Below are 21,594 nucleotides of genomic sequence, written 5' to 3' on the forward strand. Positions count from 1 at the left end.
GCTCAGGTTTAAAGTGATTCGCAAAAGAAGCAAATGTGACGTGAAAAAATAACTTCTTAACATGAGTGGTTAGGGCCTGGAATGCACTGCCTGGAAATGTGGTGGAGCAGGTTCAATCAAGGCATTCAAGAGGGCATTAGATGATTATTTAAATGGAAACAATGTTCAGGGGTACGGGGAAAAGAAAGGAGAATGGCACTAGGTCATAATGCTCATTTGGAGAGCCGGTGCAGACAGGATGGGCCGAATGGCCTCCTTCTGTGCTGTTAAAATTCTGTGATTCTGTGAATTCCTCTGTTGTATTTTAAAGAGGGTGAGGAAATTAAAGATGCTAGTTGGGAAGAAATTAGAATGAAGTATCCGCAAGCAATTTGTTTTCATCATATCAATACCCACCTGACAAAATTTGCAGACCTTGAAGGTCCTTGTTAGAATTTTCTTTTTGCCAGTGCCTAACAAAGAGGTGCTTTTGGAGTTATCCTAGTTCCTGCAGGAAGATTTGCAGCAAGGAGCATGATATTACCTGTAGCAGTGGAAGTGGCTGCTACCTTGAATTTTTTTGCTGCTCAATCTTTCTTGTATGGTAGCCTTGTGTTACCTTTGTCACAATAGCTAGACAGCTTCTCTAACCAAATAGATTCTCTGATATTCCTTTCAGATGAGCCTCGTAATGCACGAGTTTCTCAATGGAATTTCCACGAGAGAGAGAGATCAGTCCAGTTCTAGAGGAACTGTGACAGGCGTAAGAAGCAATTGACAGAATGTATGGTCTTGAAAGCCCCACGTAGCAACTTCTATGATATCATTAATAGGAAACTATTTCATTCTATCAATAGCCACTTTAGTATGTGATGCCAATCACCTTTTCGTATTTGTTAATTACCACTGAGCTGGAAGCTGATAAGAGACTTTTATTGGACAACAAATCTATCCACTGATAGAGAACCATATTTCATGATTGTTGATTGATTGCATGATGATGATGATTCTTCCTTCCCTGTAGAGGATACAAGTAACAGTGCTTGGCCTAAATAGCCAAGTGGTTATGGTACTGGGTTTGTAACCCCAAGATCAAGAGTTCAAATCTCACAATGGCAAACTATGAAACAATGTAACTTCATCTGAAACAGATGGAAACAGGTTTACTCAAAAGAGTATCAAGAGTTCAAATCTCACAATGGCAAACTATGAAACAATGTAACTTCATCTGAAACAGATGGAAACAGGTTTACTCAAAAGAGTATCAAGAGTTCAAATGTCTCACTGGCAAACTATGAAACAATGTAACTTCATCTGAATAGGAACAGATGGAAACGGGTTTGTACTGGAAAGAGTTACAAGTAACAGCACAGCAAGGGAAGGGAGGAATTTAAACAATTACAATCCCCAGGGAAAGGGTACTGAGAAAATTATTGGAACTAAAAGCTGACAAATCTCCAGGTCCTGGTGGACTTCATCCTAGGGTCTTAAAAGAAGTGGCTGCAGAGAAAGTAGAAGCATTGGTTTTAATTTTCCAAAATTCTCTAGATTCTGGAAAGATCCCATCAGATTGGAAAATAATCAATATGACTCATCTATTCCAGAAAGGAAGGTGACAGAAAGCTGGAAGCTGCACACCTGTAAGCTTAACATTTGTCATAAGGATATTACTGGAATCTGTTATTAAGGAGGTTATAGCGGGGCACTTAGAAAATCTCAATGCAATCAGGCAGTGTCAACATGGTTTTTGAAACAGAATCATATTTGACTAATTTATTGAGTTCTTTGAGGAAATAACAAGCAATGGGGATAAAGGGGAACCTGTGATTGTGCTGTGCTTAGATTTGCAGAAGTCATTTGATAAGGTGCCACATCAAAGCTGCTATGCAAAATAGGAACTCATGGTGTTGGGGGTAACATATTAGCATGGATAGAGGATTGGTCAGCTAACAGGACACAGAGAGTAGGGATAAATGGGTCTTTTCCAGGTTGGCAAGATGTGACAAATGGATTGCCACAGGGATCAGTGCTGGGACCTCAACTATTTACAGTTAAATCAATAACTTGGGTGAAGTCACCAAATGTACGGTTGCTAAATTTGCTGATGACAAGGAGAGTAAGTTGTGAAGAGGACATAAGGAGTCTGCAAAGGGGACATAGATGGTTTAGGTTAGGTGATTGGACAAAAAAATGGCAGATGGAGTATAATGTGGAAAAATGTGAACTTGTCCACTTTGGCAGGAACAATAGTAAAGCAGCTGATTATTTAAATGGAGAGAGATTGCAGGACTCTGAGGTATAGAAGGATCTGGGTGTCCTAGGACATGAGTCAGGGGAAGGCAAATGGAATGTTGTTGTCTATTGCAAGGGGAATGGAATATAAAAGTAGGGATGCTTTGCTACAATTGTATAGGAAATTGGTTAGACCACATCAAGAGTACTCTGTATAGTTTTGGTCTCCTTATTTAAGAAAAGATACACATGCATTAGAAGCAGTTCAGAGAAGGTTCACTCAGCTGATTCCTGGAATGGGAGGCTGGATGGGGGCAGTGGGGTGGGGTGGGGGGTGTGGTTATCTTATGAGGAAAGGTTAGATAGGCTGAGACTGTATCCATTGGCATTTTAAACGTTTAGAAGATTGAGAGGTGATTTTATTGAAACATATAAGGTCCTGAGGGGACTTGAGAGGGTGGATGCTGAAAGGATGTGTTGCCCCTTATGGAAGGGATTAGAACCAGGGGACATAGTTTAAAAATAAGGGGTCTCCCATTTAAGATGGCAATGAGGAGAATTTTTTTCTCTGAGGGTGATGAGTCTTTGGAGCTCTTTCCCAGAGAGCAATTGAATCAGGGTCAATGATAATTTTTAAGGCAGAGATAGATAGATAGATGGATTCTTGACTAACAAGGGAGCCAAAGGTTACTGGGCAGTGGCAGAATGTGAAGTTGAGGGCACAATCAAATCAGCTATGATCTAATCAAATGGTGGAGCAGGCTTAAGGGGTTGAATGGCCTACCCCTCCTCCTAATTTATATGTTTGTATGTTCGTAAAGTGATGATTAATGATTCTATGCTGGAATCCACAGACAAGGGGAGAACAAATATAGTGAGCCTAATGAAGTTTGATACAGCAGATCGTTACTATTTTGAAGTGTCACCTTGGGCGCTTGGGCAAATCTGGTGGAGCAATGCACTACATCGGAGCAAGAACGTCCAGAATTCGTGTAGCTTCTTGCATGTTACATGATAATGAAATGCAGAAAGGGATTACCACATTCTGAAGCTGAAAAGGATGACATTAAATAAGAGGGAAATAGCCCTCCATTCCTAAGCAAAAAGAGCTTGCAAAGTAGGAAGACATGCGGGAGTAAGTAGCCCGTAACCATGCAGTCGTAGGAAGGAGGGAACATCTATTGCCTTCAATAAAATATAACTTGTGCAGAAATAAAAATCCTTCCCTCATGGCTGGTTACCTCTCACTCCCCCAACTGCCTGTTAAAACTTGGTGCCTTGCCGCTGAAATATAAATCTCACGTTCTCGCATTTCATCAACTTGGCCCATAAATTTTCAGACATGCAGAGAAATTAACTTTGCAGGCTTTATAGTCAATCAGGAGTCACTTTTCAGTACATTAGTTTCAAAATTCTAACAATAATTTCAAAAACTAACTACTGCTGCTTTTTACTGTTGTGTGTGACCCTTATGTCTAAAGTTTTATGAACCCGTTATCCTAATCACTTCCTTCTATCTGTTTGGTCCTTTACTGACAGAAGGCTGGGAAGTGGATTTCTAAGATTTTCGAAGTCTGCAGTGTCCTCATGTCAGTTAAGCTGTTGCCCCTGAGGGTTGCATTTCAGTATGCTTGATTTTCTATGACAAGACACACTTATCCCAAGTCTGAAGCTCTCTTGTGTTGGTGTTGGAGGGAGCCTTTAGTGCTAGGCTCATTGTCCTTCTTAGGAGGCCAATTAGCTCACTTGAATAGATGGTTAGTACGTGGTTCAGGATTATGCCAACAACGTGAGTATGACCCCCATTCCAGCTGAGGTAGACTTGGGACCTGCCTCCTTGCCCTGTCCCTGAGATTGAAAGGCAATTGCAAACCATCACTGACAAAAACTGCCAAGAAAACTGCTCAGGATGAGGCATCAGCAGACAATGAGCCAAGGAGCTGCCTTCAGGCAGAGCATATGTAATAAAGATGATGATTACACTTCTTATAACCAACCTGTGCTAGGATCAGATGTAGTAGTACTGGTCAGTGTGAGAGCAGACCACCTTGTTCCAATTAACTCTTGGAAGGTCTGTGAAAGTGTTGTGTTAGGGCTGATCCGCAAAACGTTTATTGAAGCAACGATAGCTGCCATTCAAGCCACTTGTTTGCAGCAAGACTTGGATAAGATTCAGGCTTGGGCTGAAAAATGGCAAGTAATATTGTCTTCTCCCCACTTGCCTGGATGAATATGACTCCAACAGCACTCTAGAAGCTGGACACCATCCATGACAAAGCAGCTCACTTGATCGGCATCCCATCCACAACTTAAACATTCCCTCCCCCTTCCCCACTGACACACAGTGATGGCAATGTGCATCATATACAAGAAGCACTGCAGCAACTCACCAAGGCTGCTTTAACGGCACCTTCCAAACCTGCAACCTCAACCAACTAGGGGCAGCAAACACATAGGAACACCTCCATGGGAACCTGCAAGCTCCCCTTCAAGTCACACAACATTCCGATTTGTAAATATGTCGCTGCTCATTCGCTGACACTGGGTCAGAATCCTGGCGCTCCCTTCCTAACAGCACTGGGTGTCCCTACACCACATGGACAGTAGCATTTCAAGAGCACCTCAAGAGCAATTAGGGATGGGCAATAAATCCTGTATTTGCCAGAGATGTTCACCTCCCAAGAACAAATAAAAAAAGAAATAAGAAACCCCTAAAGATTAGCCATGTCTCCTTTCTGCAGTGAGGTCCAAAAATGACTTGGTGACTAACACTTTCTTCTGAAATCCATCCAGATGGAAGTGATTCATCCACCCTTTGATGTAAAATTAACACATGATACAAATAAAATGTTCTCAGGTAAGCACACATTGTCTATTTCCAGCAAGAGAGAAACACGTAAAAATAGCCGCCAGCTAGTCAGCTGAATGTTCTATGATACAGGTCACATAGGAACAGTTCATATGTTTATATTCACTGTATTGTGAAGCCATTGCTGCTTCTACTTTTTCTGAATAATTTTGTTAGGTTTATCTAATAATTTTCTACCTTATTTTCCTTGGTTATACATATATAAAGGTCCATACTTGCTGTGAATAATTAATGATTTGGAGAACAGCTGCTTTAAATGGTGTTGCCACTCACTATTTGCTGGTACAACATTATTGCATCTCTGCTTTTTAATTCCTATCATATTCATCAAAGCTGCTCACCAGGTGTCTTACAGGGTTATGCAAATAAATAGGATGTTTGAGTCCAGGTTTCACCTCTGTGACCGGGATTTAGAAACCAGAACAACAAGATTGTCTCCTCTATAATGGCAGTAATGAAAGGGTTTGAAGAGTCTTGACTTAGTTCCTATGGGTATATCCACAGAACAAAACTGCTTATAAATCAGCAATAATTGGATTTCTAATAGGTAGTCAGAGGCACAACATATAAATGGGAAATGGAAAATACTAACTTCAGGTAAAAGCAGAGATGAACGATACTGTGCATTTAGCCTGTGCTGTGGCTAAAGTGGGGGTTCTCATTGTTGACTGTGATGAAATGGAGAAGTGTTGCAGGACATTGTGCTTACATTTATTGTTTAGATGAGTAAAAGATCTCTACAAATTATGATTGAAATGTTCTTGCACAAACAATTTGCTTCATATTCCGATGTATAGTCAGGGCTATAAATGTGGGTTTAACTCCCCAATGCATGCCTACAAGTAGAAATGTTACTATCAGCATCACAGCTTATTAATAGGGAATACCTGAAGGGCATATTCTAATGATTGGCTTGGATGTAGGCAGGAAGCATATGCCCTAAAACTATATCATTTTGTTTTCAAAATGAAGATTGTTCTTTACAGTAGTCTTGAAGTTACTGTCAGTACTGGATTCATCCAGATTTTATAGAAGTGCTCAATTTATCCATGTTTTCTACAGGAAAATTGGTCAGAAGTGGCATCTAGTATTCAGATTAGCATTTAGGACATCCCCACCAAATATTAGTGAACAGTGGATTTGAAAATATTTATCAGCAAAATGCGTGTGTTCCTACTGAGCAACCCTGTGCAGTTCAGAAAATTGTTTCATTTATTCAATTATTCTGTGGCAGGAAAACAGGAGTGAGATTCTAGCATTTTGCTGTCACACACTTGTATGTTTACTTGATTAAATCATGCAATGATGTGCTTCTAATACAAGGCTGCACATACGGCTACAATTTAAAGCCCTCCCCCAGGTGAATTTGCTGGTGGTGGGTATTTAATCAAGCGGGAGGATGGCAGAAAGGGACCCTGCTGCTTTCCCTCCCCCACACAGATTAAGTCCATGGTGGGAAGACCCATGGACAGCCAAGGAGGTCTTTAATAGGTCCAGGCAAAGGGCCATGGAGTGAATCATTAGACCTAACTGTCTCCCTGTATTCAGTGGTTACGTCCATGCTCAGGTATCCCTGGAGAGTGAGCATGTGATGTCTGCTGGTACACTTGGGGCCTTCTATGACCCGTGGGTGCCACAGGGGCTGGAGCAAATCATCAGCCCTATTTTTATTTAATTTAACAAGGTTTATCTTTTTGTTATAGGGACCCTTTAAAGGGCTGTTAAGAATTTAATTAGTTAACTTGGAGTTAATTATCTTTTTTATTGGCATGCTCAAAAGAGTATAAAGAGACACAATTTTTTAAGTTTCCTTTCAAGTTTTTGTTAAGGTGCCCCTTTAAGGGGCTGTCAACTAGTTAATTTGTTAAAGAGGCACTTTGGAGGGCAGCTGCTGAGGAATCCACACCTCCTCCCATGCAGGTTCATACGGCTGGCAGAAGAGAGGGCTCGGGCTTCTGGGGTGACTAGAGTCAGGAACGTGCTGGATGGTGGAGGAGTGGGCTGGATGATCCCACAAGAGCTTGGCCAATGTGCATCTGTCTTTGTTCAGCTCACAGCCAAAGCCATCCTGAACCTTAACTGCATGATGCTTGGCCCCTGACTTGAAGAGTTGAGGTGGCAAGCGTGCAGTGGAATTCCATCTGAACTGATCCCCATTCAAGCAGAATTTCACATTGGCCCCGGGTCCTAACACGTCTCTTGGGAAACTCAGCCCCACAATTTGAACCATCTTGCTGAAATTCCCCCCATGCTATTCCACTCTTTTATTAATTTATGGGATGTGGGCACCACTGGCTAGGCCAGCATTTATTGCCTGCCCTTAGAAGGTAGTGGTAAGCTGCTTTCTTGAACTGCTGCAGTCCAGGTAGTGCTATTAGGGAGGGAGAGCTTTCCTGTATGGGTTGCTGCTGCACACCCTCCACTTCCTTGCCCACAATGGCCATCCGAAGACACTGTGGCAGTGAGTCTCGCCATCTGGAGTGGTCGGGACCCCTGGTGGGAGGCTCTCTATGTCGGAATTCATCCATTTGCCATCAGGGATTTGGTGTGGAGGGTGTTATATGTGGCAGTCCGTTTTCTGCGGCCTTGAGGAGTCCGTGTTCCATGTTTATGTAGGTTGTGTGAGGCTGCAAGCCTTTTTTTATTATTTGAGGGGGCTGCTCCTCAAGTCTTGTTTTAAGTTCAGCCCCATGTTCCTGATCTTCGGTCAGCGGGTGAGGAGAGAGGCAGGCAGGGTGGAGGACCTCCTCGTTAGCCTGCGACTGGGCCTGGCCAAGGTAGTCATAAACAGGTCCAGACAGTGGGCAGCTGAGGGGGTCATTCAACCTGACTGTCCGCCTCTTTCATGGTTACGTACGTGCCCGGGTGTCCTTGGAGAGGGAGTATTGGTGTTCACTGGTACGCCTCAGGCCTCCCTTGATCGGTGGGTGTCGCAGTGGCTGAAGTGCATCATCTCCCCTTCCAAAATGTAATTTTAATTTAATAAGTTTTGTCATAGTTTTGTTTTTGTTGCAGTGCCCCTTTAAGAGGCTGGTCATTAGTTAATTTTTTCATTTGTTTTATTGATTTACTCAAAAGAGTATTAAGAGACACTTATTGCCACTGGTGATGGGTTGTAGAGTTAAGAACTATGCATTTGCAATGTCTCAGTTTGTGAATTATTCTAAAAATGAATAAAGATTGACTTCTGCACTCCTCCTTTACCAGCTGGCTGTAAGAAGTTTAACAATTAGGCTCATCAGTGTCGGTTCTTTGAAAGATTTACTGAAGTTAGTCCCATGCTTTTTCTCCATAACCCTGCAAATCAGCCCTTTCCATGTACATTACAGGGAATTTATTACATAAAGACTAAATGACAGAGTGGGGATTTTGGGAATAGTAAACCAGTAACATCAGGCAATATGGATCCTTACTTAAGCAGGAAGGAGTGAGGCAAACCAGCAGAAAGGGACAGGGGAGATGGTTGAATGGGCTGGAAGGTGATGAAGGAAATTTTAAAAAAACGATTAGGAGAGAGAGGAAATGAGAAAGGGAGGGGGCAAGGAGGAAGGAAAAAGAATAGGTTACAAGGGGGGAAAGGAACAGAAAGTAGGAATGAATTTTACATAACAATTGAGAATTTTCTTTCAAATTTCAGTGAATTTTGGCAGCATTTGGATTTGTTGGCAATGAGTAATATGACTGTGGCTTTACTCTCTCTGTCCCTGGTGTGAACTCATCAGTTGTCTGAAATAAAGTGAGAGCCCAACAGCTGTTAGTGCTGGTGCACCATTGATCCAAAACAATGTTAGCAGAACGAAAAACCATCACGCACAAAGCTTCAAAATAATCTCTACACATGTGGTATAAATAATTGTACATGAGCTCCTTCGCAACCTGCTGTTGTAAAAAGCAGGTTATTAAAGGACAAATGAATTTTTCCTGTTGAATTAACAATTATGAAACCAGCAAGATATTCATGCCACAACCAGTGTTGTGGAGCTACAATCTTCACATAAATTGTTTCTTTCCCTTGGTTTCTAAATTATGCTCCATATAGACTGCATGAATCATGAAATATTACAATTTGTTTCAAAACTGTTTGAGTTCAATTTCTGAAAATTTTGCTCCTCTGTTTGGAGGTTTACTAGACTAACACCAGGTATGGGCAGGTTGTCTTATGAGGAAAGGCTGGGCTGGTTAGGCTTGTATCCACTGGAAGTTAGAAAAGCAAGAGGCAACTTAATTGAAACCTTTAAGATCCTGAGGGGTCTTGACAGGGTGGATGTGGAGAGGATGTTTCCTCTTGTTGGAGAATCTAGAACTTGGGGTCACTGTTTAAAAATAAGGGGCCCCTCATTTAAGATGGAGATGAGGAGAAATTTTTTCTCCTCTGAGGGTTGTGAGTCTTTGGAACTCTCTTCCTCAAAAGGCAGTGGAAGCAGAGTTTTTGAATATTTTTAAGGCAGAACTAGAGCAAGGGGATGAAAGGTTATCGGGGGTGGGCAGGAATGTGGGGCTGAGGTTACATTCAGGTTAGCCATGATCTTGTTGAATGGTGGAGCAGGCTCAAGAGGCCAAGTGGCCTACTTCTGCTCCTAATTCGTATTTATGTATGCTTTCTTGTTTTGTGTTGCAGATTAAGTTATACTAACAATTTCCACTAAACAAAGAATAACAGTAAACAGCTTTTTGTGTTGTAACTGTTGATTTTTTTTCCCCCGATGAACAGGATTAGTGGGAGGAGGAACTGAAACATTTTCTGCTCCTCTGAATGACTAGTGTAGTCCTTTTCAGTCTCTTCCAAGTAGATTTGATGCCAAAAAAAGCTGGAAATGCCATAAATTGATGTGCTGCCAAGTATAATAGAATTTAACTGAGTAACATACTATACAAACTTGAGTTATTCTTGCGGAGAGGTCACATGCCGCATATTTGTTTAGCCAGAAACGCTTTAGCACACAATGTAAAATGATTGCTCGTTGGTTGTAATTAGGTTTTCAGGCTGACTTTGAGCTTGCAAAATGATTACGTTGATTTCCGAAAATACTTAATCAAGGAAAAGTTCAAAGGAAACTATGTGAACAGTCATTATTTTAAGTACATCAAGAATTTACAAAATTGGGCTCAAACAGGCCAAAGAACTTTTTGCTGTGTAACGTAATAAATTACTTTCATTAGTTTCCTTTCTTGCCCTATTTTGCAAGTTAGTTCCTCTCCCTCTTTAGATGTCTTCTGCTGCCATGAAGCACTACCCAACGACAGCAGGTAACCAATCTATTTCCTAACTTATCCCTACTATTCTGCTATTCACCAAATGCAAGGAGTTTGAAGGAACTCGTATGCTGAAGATGTCTCGTGGAAGGCAGGCAGACAACTCTTCTACCAGAAACAGCATTCTCCAACTTAAAGCAAGTAGCTTCCAGGGATTCATGGAGCAGCTTGCTCACTCCTTTTTAACCATGAAAATTGAAGCTTTCTGGCTTCCATTGGCTTTGATTGCCAGCAGTGGCTGAGTGGATGCACAGAGCTTGCAACTGTGTATTTTAGTGTTGATTCCCAATGATCTTTATTATGAAAATATAAAAATGCCACGGAGTATAATGTTAACTGACTCACCCTTCTATTTTTGCTGCCTCAGCATGACAGCCAGGCCCAGGTCACTATGTCGATAACACAAGTGTGAACCAGCAACCTATCGCTGTGTGACTCCGCACTACTTCTCCAATTTTTTCTTTAAACATGGTAGCTAACAATATACCTTATTAAAATGTATTTATAGTCTTCATGCTGACAATGCCATTATTATATATCCATAATTTATTATTAATGCACTTTATTGTTGCTATGGTAACTTCAGCACTGTATAAATAGCATGATACCAGAACTATCTGCAGCAATCCTTACCTGGTTGTGGAAAGCTCTGTCGAATTTTAAATTTGTTTTATTTAAATTTCTTTAAGCCTTGGAGCAAAGGAATTATTTTAAAAACTTTATATATAACTCAGTTTCTTGGAAGAACCTAAATATTCCCAGTTCAATACTAAAGCCTACAAATAATTATTGGCAGTATTAGTTGTCAAATAGTAACACATTTGCATAACTTTCTTCTGCCTGCTTTTAAATAATCTTTCTATTTGAAATAGGTTAAAATAGTGGACAGAGTAATGCTATACAAAAATACAAAATAATATTAGCTTATGAGGAAAAGCGACAGAAGCTTCTATCCTTAATTTACAGTATGTTGTGAGCTGCCTTCACCCACCTAAAAATCTGCAAAATGGTATGTGTTTATATAGAGTGTCTTTAATGTAACAAAATACCCCAGGGCACTTCACAGGAGCATTGTAAAACAAAATTTGACGCCGAGCCTCAAAAGAAGAGATGAGGCCAGATGATTGAAAGAGTTAGGAGATAGAAAGGTTCAAGGGGGCAGCTCAGCACCACCTTTTCAAGGGCCATTAGGGTAGGGCAATAAATGCTGACATAACCAGCGATGTCCACATCGCGTAAATGAAATAAAGAAATTGTCTTTCTGCCCCACAACTGATCCAAATGAACACTTGAAACTTTGCTGGGGATGAAAAACAGTTCTTTAAATAACCAGCACGAAATTCTGAGATTGTGGTAGCAAAAGAGGGGCAAACTTCAGCCTGTGGGTCCTATTGGCCAACTGATTATAAACTTGCCCTTACCTGGACTAGTGGTATTTCATTTACTTCATACTCTCAATTTTAGTAATATTATATTATATGTTTGAGATAAGCAAATATGTCATAAAGAATCATCATCCTAGTCATGGTGGTAGGGAGGGTAGCCACATGAACTTCAGTTACATTATTTATATAGCACTGCGTTGTATTTTGCAACTATGACTCTTTGGTTGACAAACCCAGATAGAGAGTTTGTCAAAACTCTTCTATAAAGATACAATCCCTTGAATGGAATGTTCCCCCAATTTAAAATGTTAGGTTGATACAGCTCATCAGATCTTTTCTCATCACTTTTCTTGTTTCGTGTTATTTGGTTTTACAGGTACTTGGTGCTAGAACATGTTTCTGGGGGAGAACTCTTTGATTATCTTGTGAAAAAAGGACGACTGACACCAAAGGAGGCTAGAAAGTTCTTCCGACAAATAATATCTGCATTAGATTTCTGCCATAGCCATTCAATATGGTAAGCTTCAAGCATTGGTACCACAGTTAATTTGAAAAAATTGAACCTACCTGTATAAAAATACATTGTACAGAATATTTGTTGCCAGACAACTGTTCAACAGTTGTTGAGAATGATCACATCAATCAGGACAAGGTTCTGTGTACATGTGGGCTCTTTACTATTGGGATGCTATTAAAATTTGATGAAAGTAATAATTTGAGAGAAATCTTTTGATATCATATGACTTTCATCTGAGTACATTCGTTAACAACAGGAAGGGGATTTGTCTTGAGACTTGCATCAAAAATATGATAATTAGTAAATTTCCTAAGAGATGTTAAAATTGACTTTGGAAAGTTTCCTTATGGGTAGAGTTTATTGCAACATCCAAAACTAAAGTCATTTGTGCATGATAGGCAGCTGTAAATTAGCATTTTGCTGAAAGTTACAGCCAATATTTAGTAACACCCGCCATGTAGAAGGTATTAAGTTATTTCCAGAGTTCTGATTTTAAAGCTCTGAACTATTGTTGATTTCTTCAGAAAGCTGCAATGCACAACCATTCAAATCCAACTGGCCCACTTCAATCTCAGTCACTCTCTGTCCCAACATTAAGTGAAGCACAATGCATTTGTTCCTTTGTGGTTAGTGCCCATCAGCGACAACATTAGAACACTGAATGTAGGTGATGACAGGTCAATTCAGATCAGCTTAACTGGTGTCTTGCAGTGTAAGCAGGGTAACAATAGAGTACTGAATTATTATTGACTTCTATTAACTGTTTAACAACTTTTGTTCAAACTCTGGTTTACAATTCAGAAGTTTGATCCAGGCTTTGATTGTGCTTATTTTAAATGCTTACTAAGCTTTGTTCAGCCTTGAATGTATTAAATAAACACCAAATATCATTCGGATAATGAAACAATGATAATGCTGTTGATTAATGTGGGTTGCAGGTCATGATGCTATGGTGATAGAGATGTTTAGTTGAACGAACAATATTGTGCATTTGGAGAATAATGATTACCTCACAGTAATTTTAGGTTGTTATTGTCAACCAAATAATTCATCTGAAGTCTAAAATAAGATTGAAACTCAAGACTGCTCCGATGTGCTGTTCTTTATTGTGTACTGGAGTTTGTTTTGTCATTATATCATAGGTGGCATGCCTATTGCTATTGATGTGGAGTAATGACCACATTAAAATCTTGCTGGTCTAATAAGTGATAACGTGTGGCTAATTACCAGAACAATCAGTTTATATTATAAGCTGGTACAGTTTGATTGGTTATTGAAGCCAACACAAACAGTGAGTAAAGCGACAAAATGTTACTTTGGGAATGAAAGGGGCTTATTATTGATAGGATAGTGGAAGCCTCAAACTCATTTTTCATTGAATTGGACCTTCATACCAGAGACTGCACAGGTTTTTAAATTGTGATTTGAAAATATTCAGGAGCACTCTGCTACAAGGGAGGCAAAGAATGTTAGATGATGATAAAGAAGATCAAGCATCAGAGACCATTTAGTACCATTACCAGAAGGAGAGTGAAGAATGTTAACTGCTTCAATACAGTCATTGTCATCTTGATGCGCATCAAAGGAGTCTGAAAAGAAGAGCTGAATTCATCAAGCAAATATCTCCCTTTTCCATTTTTGTCTTTATATCAAGTTGTCTGGAAAAGTCTGCAGAGTTTAGTGGGCATAAGTTTACTTATAGACCATTGGAGAGAATTTCATTTAGAATAACAATGAACTGCAAGACTGAAGCTAGTCAGGGAATTGAAGATAACCTGCAACATGAGAACAAATGGCAGCCTTCTGCAAAGATCTGATCCCTGTAAACTCACCACTTTATTTGTTATTCTGTATCCTGCGGGCTGCTTACTTTGGTGGTGATTATAATACTGTAGTCTGTTTCTACATGTTGCTCACATTGATGAAAGAGAGTAGAAATGCACAATGTCCCTGACAAGTAAAGCCACATTAACCTAGCATATATTATAGCCTTATTTTTTACACTTTGTAAAACACAGCTCAGTACAAATGGAAATAGTTATGTTCCTGCTGTCGGGTTGGTTTGCTCAGCGAATACGGTTGCACATCTATCTACTGGTGAGTGAGTTGGTAAACAAGATACGGCAAACGCAGAAACCAATGTAAGATGAAGCACATGCTGTTTATTAATACAAGTAACAGAGCACTAACACATGTGTGATTCTCCAACCAGACCCTATTCTAAACTACCAATTAACATTGTAGCTGGGGCAACACAGCAATTGGGTAATACAGTCACGTAGTCCATCTGCTTATATTCTCTTAAGGTATATTGCACCTCAAATTACCATATCCCTCCCCCTTTACTCAAAAGTACAATTTACAATCTTTACAATATATCAACTATTTACATAAACTACTTACAAATTCTGTCTCTCTGGAGGCTTCTTAAAATGTATCAAACATCATAGTTCTACTACTTTGGATGGTTTATCCGAGGCCTCCCACTTAGGAGTCATCTGTCCACTAGGCTCTCCAGTAGGAACCTGTAAGTTTGTCTCTTTGACTCTCTCAAGCTCAACGAATCCTATAGGCACTTCCAAATCAAGTGGAGTTCATTCCATATGTGGTGTAGAAATCAAGAGTGCTTTCACTCTCTTTTGGGCCCAATCACATGCACACTGCTGCCCCTCCCCTCCAAGTTCAACAATATGACTATCAACTGTCAAGATGGTTCTCAAAATCAGGATGTTGGGCAAGGCTAAATTCAACACAGTATGATCAGCCCCCTGTTGTATAATTTTTTTTCAGGTCCTTGTTAGTAATTCCGCTTTTTCTTCCTACATATTTTCTTTTGATGGGTTTTCTTCTTGGTAGTGCTGACTTTAATCTTGGCCTTCTTTTCAATTTCCCAATTGGCCAGACTAGGCTCGGGTATAAGATCAACTTGAGTGAACTCAGTGGTTGAACCTTCCAGCATTTCCTCATCTGTCAACTCCTTTGAAAACTCAGGGGTCTATTTTTAAAGCTTGGCTTACAAGTAGCTGATTCTTCAGTTAAGGCTGCTACATGGCAAGCGACTGCCTCGCCTAGGGCACAACACCTCCAATTAAGTTTAAAATGCTGTATTGTCACTGAGGGTTTTGGCTGAAAGTGGCTTTTCACAAGATTTACCAACTCATCAAAGCTCTTGGACTCTGGGGACGTTGGGGCCATTAGACTACGAATTAGGCCATATGTTTTACTGTCACATGTCGATAAGAGGATCGCTCACCTCTTCCCCTCTCCCGATATGCCATTGGCCAAAAAGAAGAATGCAAGACTTTCAATATAATGTGACCAGTCATCAGTGGCCTGATCAAATGGTTCGAGATGGCAAAACTGTGGCATACTGGTGGGAGATAACTTTGCGACTATGATGAAGACTGTACTTACAGTCGCCTTGCAAGGTACAGCTGATTTACTTGCGTTGAATTTTCTCGGCTTTCTTTGGTGTTGTCGACAGGCCGTGTCTTGCCATGTCACCAATTGTTATGTTCCTGCTGTCAGGTCGCTTTGCTCAGCAAACATGGTTACATGCCTATCTACTGATGAGTGAGTTGGTAAACAAGATACTGTAGATGCAGAGACCAATATAAGATGAAGCACATGCTGTTTTTTAACACAAGTAACAGAGCACTAACACGTTTCTCCAACCAGACCCTATGATTAAAATTGTTGCCCGCGCTGCACAGCAATTGGGTAATAGTCACATGGTCAATCTGCTCATATTCTCTTAAAGGCACCTCAGATTACCACAAATATTGGTAAAAAGGAAAATCATGGAGATTTTAAAATGAATTCAACATTTCATAGTAAGTTCTAAAATAAAAGTCATTCTAATTTGTAATCTAATTTATGCATCAAAGCTAATGTGAAACTGATTATGATGCAAATGTATTTAAATATAGGCATAATAACTTGAGGTTAATTAGACAACAGGTTAAACAAGAGAGTCTATCAACCATTAAGGCAATGTCACTGTGGTATTTTTAAATGAATAGCTGGAACGATATTAATGCATTGTATGGAAAAAACTCTTTGAAGTTTGTGACATGTAGAAGTGATCAATGAGACTTCAACATTGTTGCAATACTATAAAGGAACTCACCAAATAAAGCGATCCTGCTCAGCAGATTAATGGTGTTGTACAATGTTGTTATCCCCTTCAGTATAATTCACTGTTGACACTGGCAATTCTTGTTCTGTGGAACATTTGGCTACAACCTAATGTGTGAAAATTGGAGCTGAGCTTTCTAAAGTTAGGATCCATCATTTCATTCATGCAATTCTTTGGCTCAAAGTAAAATTTCATTAAAGAAAGAGAAATAAAGGCTAGTTCAATAGTGCTGTGCATTGATGCAGTATGTTCAGAGTAAGGAGTGGATTGGCTTCCATTGTGGATATCGAGTTCCTCATTTTAGACAAGGCATTCAGCAAGTGAAGGGAAATGAAAAGCAGTTCATCCTTTCATGCATCTCCCTTATGTAATTCACTGTGAATTTTGGCTGCAGCTCCAAATCAGTCTACCTATGTTCTTCCACCTCAGGCCTTTTTCTCTGCTGTACTCCACTTCCCCTCATCCAGCTATACCTCTGATTGTCTCTCACCTTCCAAGAACTTTGCCCCCACTAATACCTACCCCAACCCAAGACTGCCCTTCAATCTTCCTTCTCGCCTGCTGTCATGTCAATTTTGTATCTCCCTTGAACAAGGCCACAGTTGCCCTTCCACAACATTGTCCTTTGGGCCAATGTGACACTCATTGCTGCCTTCTTCAAAGAAGTAACTCCAATGGCTTAATTTACCTCTTTTACTGGTTTTCCTCCTAGTGCTCCCAATAGGGGCTAACCTCACCAATTACATTCTTGTCCTGCTGTCCATTTCTACAACCATCCCTTTGGGCTTTGCTACTGGACTTATAATCACCAACATTCTCTGCATTTCCCTCTACAATATCTAACTCGTGAAAAAGATGCTTACAATTCAGGATCAAACTGATGATTGTTGCTAAGAGAGGGGTTATATGATGGATATCAGCTTGATAATACAAGGGAGAATCAGTCTGAGTACAAAAAATACAGAAGACAAGTGAAAAAGGAAATGAGGGGCTAAGAGAGAGTATGAGAATTGATTGATGGCTAATTTTAAAAGGGAACCCAAAGGTCTTCTATAGATACGTTAACTTTAAAACTGTTGTCAGAAGGACATTGTTGCCAATTGGGGACTGCTAAGATAATGGTAACATGATCAACTGTTTCCCCTCCCTTTTACGCTCTACTCCCACCCCCCACAGCCATGCCTCTCTATTTCTCACCACCTTCACACTAAACCCATCTTGTCAATGAAACAAAAATCTGCTACTTCCTCACTCCAGTAGTTCTCAGCGAGGGTGATCCGTAAGGGTCCTTCAGGTGGTCTGCAAGCTGAATCAAAGTGCAAGTCACTGATGTGCAAAAGCACAGCCAAGGCCAAATGAGAGAACAGGACAGAACCCTCATTCCCACCATTTGCATTACATCACACAACCAGACCAGCTCTCATGTGTGTGGTTTTACAACCTCCATAGAGACTGATAACTTTTTAGATGAGATATAAATTTCCCAGCAACCAGTGGAAAGCATCGCACAAGATTCCAAGTTTTAAGACTTTAACTGCAACAAACAAACTAAAATCGACATTGTCTAAACATTATTTAGTAGGCAACCAATGCATTAAACTACAGCAAAGGTTCCCTCCCCATTAACTAATTGATACAAATGAAAACCCCATGCCATGTTTACACATTATATACCTTCTGAAAGTGTGGCTTAGCCTTATGGATAAAGTTGCAAATTCCTCCTAGCTTCCAATAGGATCCATTCTCCCTGCCACACCAGGGTGAGTTTTTCAGTGTTCCTTTAAAGTTCCTTCACTCAATCGTCTGCGTATCTTCGAACTGACTTCCAGCAACAAGGCATGCTCTGGAGCCTCCTTGGTCTTTGAATCTCTAAAAGTTGCATCTCATCAAACAGGGAATCTGGAATCTGTTCTCACCAACATTCTGCTTGGTAGCTAACAGAAAAACAGTCTTTCCCTCTGCTTGGCACGGCTGCAGCTGTTTTTGGTCTTCCTCTCCACATCTGCATCTAAATCTAAGATTGCACGTGGCTGACATCTGATAAGGATGCTGAGGCCGATTTTAATAGTTAAAATAGCCATAGCAATTTGGCCTCACCAATTGCGCTACCTTTTCACAGGTTGCATTTTAAACTGCTGTTTTGAGCAGTTGAGAGGGATGACTGTCAGGCAACAGCAAAGGGTTTTCTTTAAATATGCAGATAGGGCTCAGATGATGTCAACAGAGCCTGACTGCAATTTTAATCCAAGCCAATCTGGCAATAATAAGGTCCAGAGTCATAAGAGGCCTAGAAAGCAAGTGACATATTTTTTACTTGTTCAGTTGTAGGCCCTTCCTTGCCCTGCAAAAAAACCTTGGAACTCCCCAGAGCATTAGAGCCAAGCAATTTCATTTCACATCAACCCTGGAGCTATAGCATAAATGCAACCTGAATGTGGAGTCAGGATCCCACTCAGCACTGGAATGAAGCACAAAGAGACTGACAAAAGGAAGGAGTCTTGCTTCATTTCAGGGTCAGTTCAGGCGTCAGTATCCAGTTTATACTGCACAAGTTCAACATTGATGCAGAACAAAAATTGCCTCATGCCAACATGAGACCTTTAGTCTAAATGCACCTTAAAAACACCATCATCCCAAAAATGTCCTAGGCTAGGATTTTACAGACCCTCCGACCCAATGGGATATTATGGTCCTGCCAAGCTGAATGGAGATTTAAATGGCTCACTGCATCCGCAAGGGGGAGACACACCGCGGTGGGGTCGTAAAATTCTGGCCCTCGGCAGTAAACGCAGTGCACTGTGGCACCAGCTAGTCAAATCTGGATGACGTCACAACTGATCCTCATCCTATCCATAACAACACCCTAACACCCACTTATTTACACTTTTTCAGCTGGAGTCACAACATGGGAGTGGAAGCCCTGGCTGTTTTTCTTCTTCCACAGTCTGAGTACAATGTCAATTTTAGTGCAGCAACTAACAACTTCACTGAAATTAGCTAGCATTTTATAGACCAGAGATCAAAAAGCCTGAACTGTCCTTTAGGCAATGCCACAGTTGTATTTCCATGGCTCTTACTCAAATAACTACCTTTATGAGCATTCATCACCACATTGTACAAGTGGAGGGATAAGTGACTGTAATCATGTGCTCTTATGTAGCCCTACAGCTCCTTAGGGCATTTAGGAAATAGAAGAACAAAGAGAAATACTGGGTAAACATACCTGCACCATACACTGTAATGTTCAATAAGAGTTTCATTGAATGAGTCTCTATGAGCCCCAAGAGTTGTATTGGTATAAGACACATGAAGACCATTGTGTAAAAACTATGTAGCATTCATGGATTTGAATGGTCACAAGGTTTCATTTGGCAAAGACATTAAGTATATATGTTTATAACAATTGTGTTTTGAGAACAGTATATTTAAGTAAACATTTTAGACCCCTCTAATGATGCTTACTGACTGAACTGGCCATTACAATTCCTCTATTTTGTGGCTGATATCATCTCTTCCACTGCTCTGCATTTCATCGCCTTGATCAATGGTTAGGCTTCCTTGGAAAGATGTGCTTGACACTGCAGGCTACAATAATTTTGAACATCTTGTCTGAACATGTACGGTAGCGCTCCTTTCTACCCAACCCTGCTTTCCAAGATCATTGGTTGAGGATGCCAGAATTATGTTCCAATCAGACCCTGGCCTGGAAGCATGGGTTGCATTGTACCTTACCCCATGTCTTGTGCTTGGACAGCACAGCATTGTCGCAAGCTATGTATGTGGTACAAATGCATGATCTCTTCAGCTATTCTACTGACATCTTGGCCCTTCAAATTATGTTGTCACATTGGCAGCTGCAGCATGTAGGAATCATTGCATCTACCAACAGAGTGGGCATTGACTTGCATATTTCCATGTCAGTGCTCACAGACCTGCTGTAATTTCATGGACTGGTAGCCTTTCCTTTATTTGAATGCAGTAGCATAGGGGATAGGGGAAAGCAAGGCCACATTAGTATGGTCAATTACGCACTGCACTTATGGGAATTCTACCATGTACAAGTAGAAGGCTCAATTTTGTTGCTAGTCCCCTTCAAAAGGGAAATTTGATGAAATCAATTGCCCTGGCAAAGAAAAAGTAATTTCTAATTTCACGCTTCTGCTAGAGAGTCCCGTCCATCAAGAGTGCATATTGGAAATTCTGTGCTAAACACAGTTTTCCCAACATTATTTTAAATGGTCAGGAAATTGTCCACTGTAATTCCTAACATTACACCACAGTAGGGAAGGCTCCCTACCAGGAACAAAATGGAAACTTTCTCCGTGATGTTTCAGTGACATGAAGTGTCACTGAAGATTGGAGGATGTTGCCAGAACTTCGAGTTGCTTAGAATAAGCCTAATGTAACCTTAGCCTTTAGAGTTCCTGACTTGGAACTGGCTGACAAATCTGGTTCCAAGCGTGTGCATAGTTCTGTTAGGAAATGTTAGTTGGAACATGCAAAGTGTTACAATCCTTGTGAAGACCAATAACGTTTATAACAAGATTTGAATTCCCAGTGATTGACTCAAAGGATCACATGACAAGATTTCACATTTTAAGACTTTTACCATAACAAGCAAATCAAGCTCAACCCTGACTAAACATTACTTAGTAGGCAGCAAATATTACTTTGCATGTTCCAACTAACATTTCCTGACAGAAGGAACACTCTTCACTTAATTGTAATATTTACAGGAACCAGACCAAAATTACTCCCAGCTGCCACTTTTTCTTGTTTTGCTGCATTGTATTGTCCCTTGTTCATCTAAAGTCATTTCCTTCAGTCTTCTGATCCCCAAACTGAATTAGAGCATCAAGGCCCACCTTGGTGATTCCTTCACCTGACCTCACTAAGGCAAATCTTCCAGTATCTTTAAATCACTACAGATTCCATATCTTCAACCAGGGAACGAGCTCCCACCAGTACCCCACCTGGTGGCTAACAGAAAACAGCCTTTTCCTCTGTTGTTCACAGCTGCTGTTTTTCTATCTCTCTGTCCAGGACTCACTTGCTCTCTGTCCAGAGCCTCTGAGTTAGTAAGTTCTGCAACAGTAAGGCCAGCTCCCAGGGAGGCAGTGGCATAGTGATATTGTCACTGACTAGTATCCTAGAGACCCAGGATAATGCTCTGGGGGACCCAGGTTCGAATCCCACCATGGTGAAATTTGAATATCTGGAA

The 21,594-nt window shown here is 40.6% G+C and overlaps 1 protein-coding gene across 1 annotated transcript in view; it reads left to right on the forward strand.

Annotated features, from left to right (window-relative positions):
• The window catches only part of LOC121283407 (serine/threonine-protein kinase BRSK2-like), a 1,000,681-nt gene that overhangs the window by 606,639 nt on the left and 372,448 nt on the right, over nucleotides 1-21,594 (forward strand). Inside the window, exon 4 of the mRNA XM_041197961.1 lies at nucleotides 12,095-12,235. Within this exon, the coding sequence (XP_041053895.1) occupies nucleotides 12,095-12,235 (141 nt within the window). The remainder of the gene's footprint in view (nucleotides 1-12,094; nucleotides 12,236-21,594) is intronic.

Source organism: Carcharodon carcharias, chromosome 10 (assembly GCF_017639515.1).
Source record: "Carcharodon carcharias isolate sCarCar2 chromosome 10, sCarCar2.pri, whole genome shotgun sequence".
NCBI lineage: Eukaryota > Metazoa > Chordata > Chondrichthyes > Lamniformes > Lamnidae > Carcharodon > Carcharodon carcharias.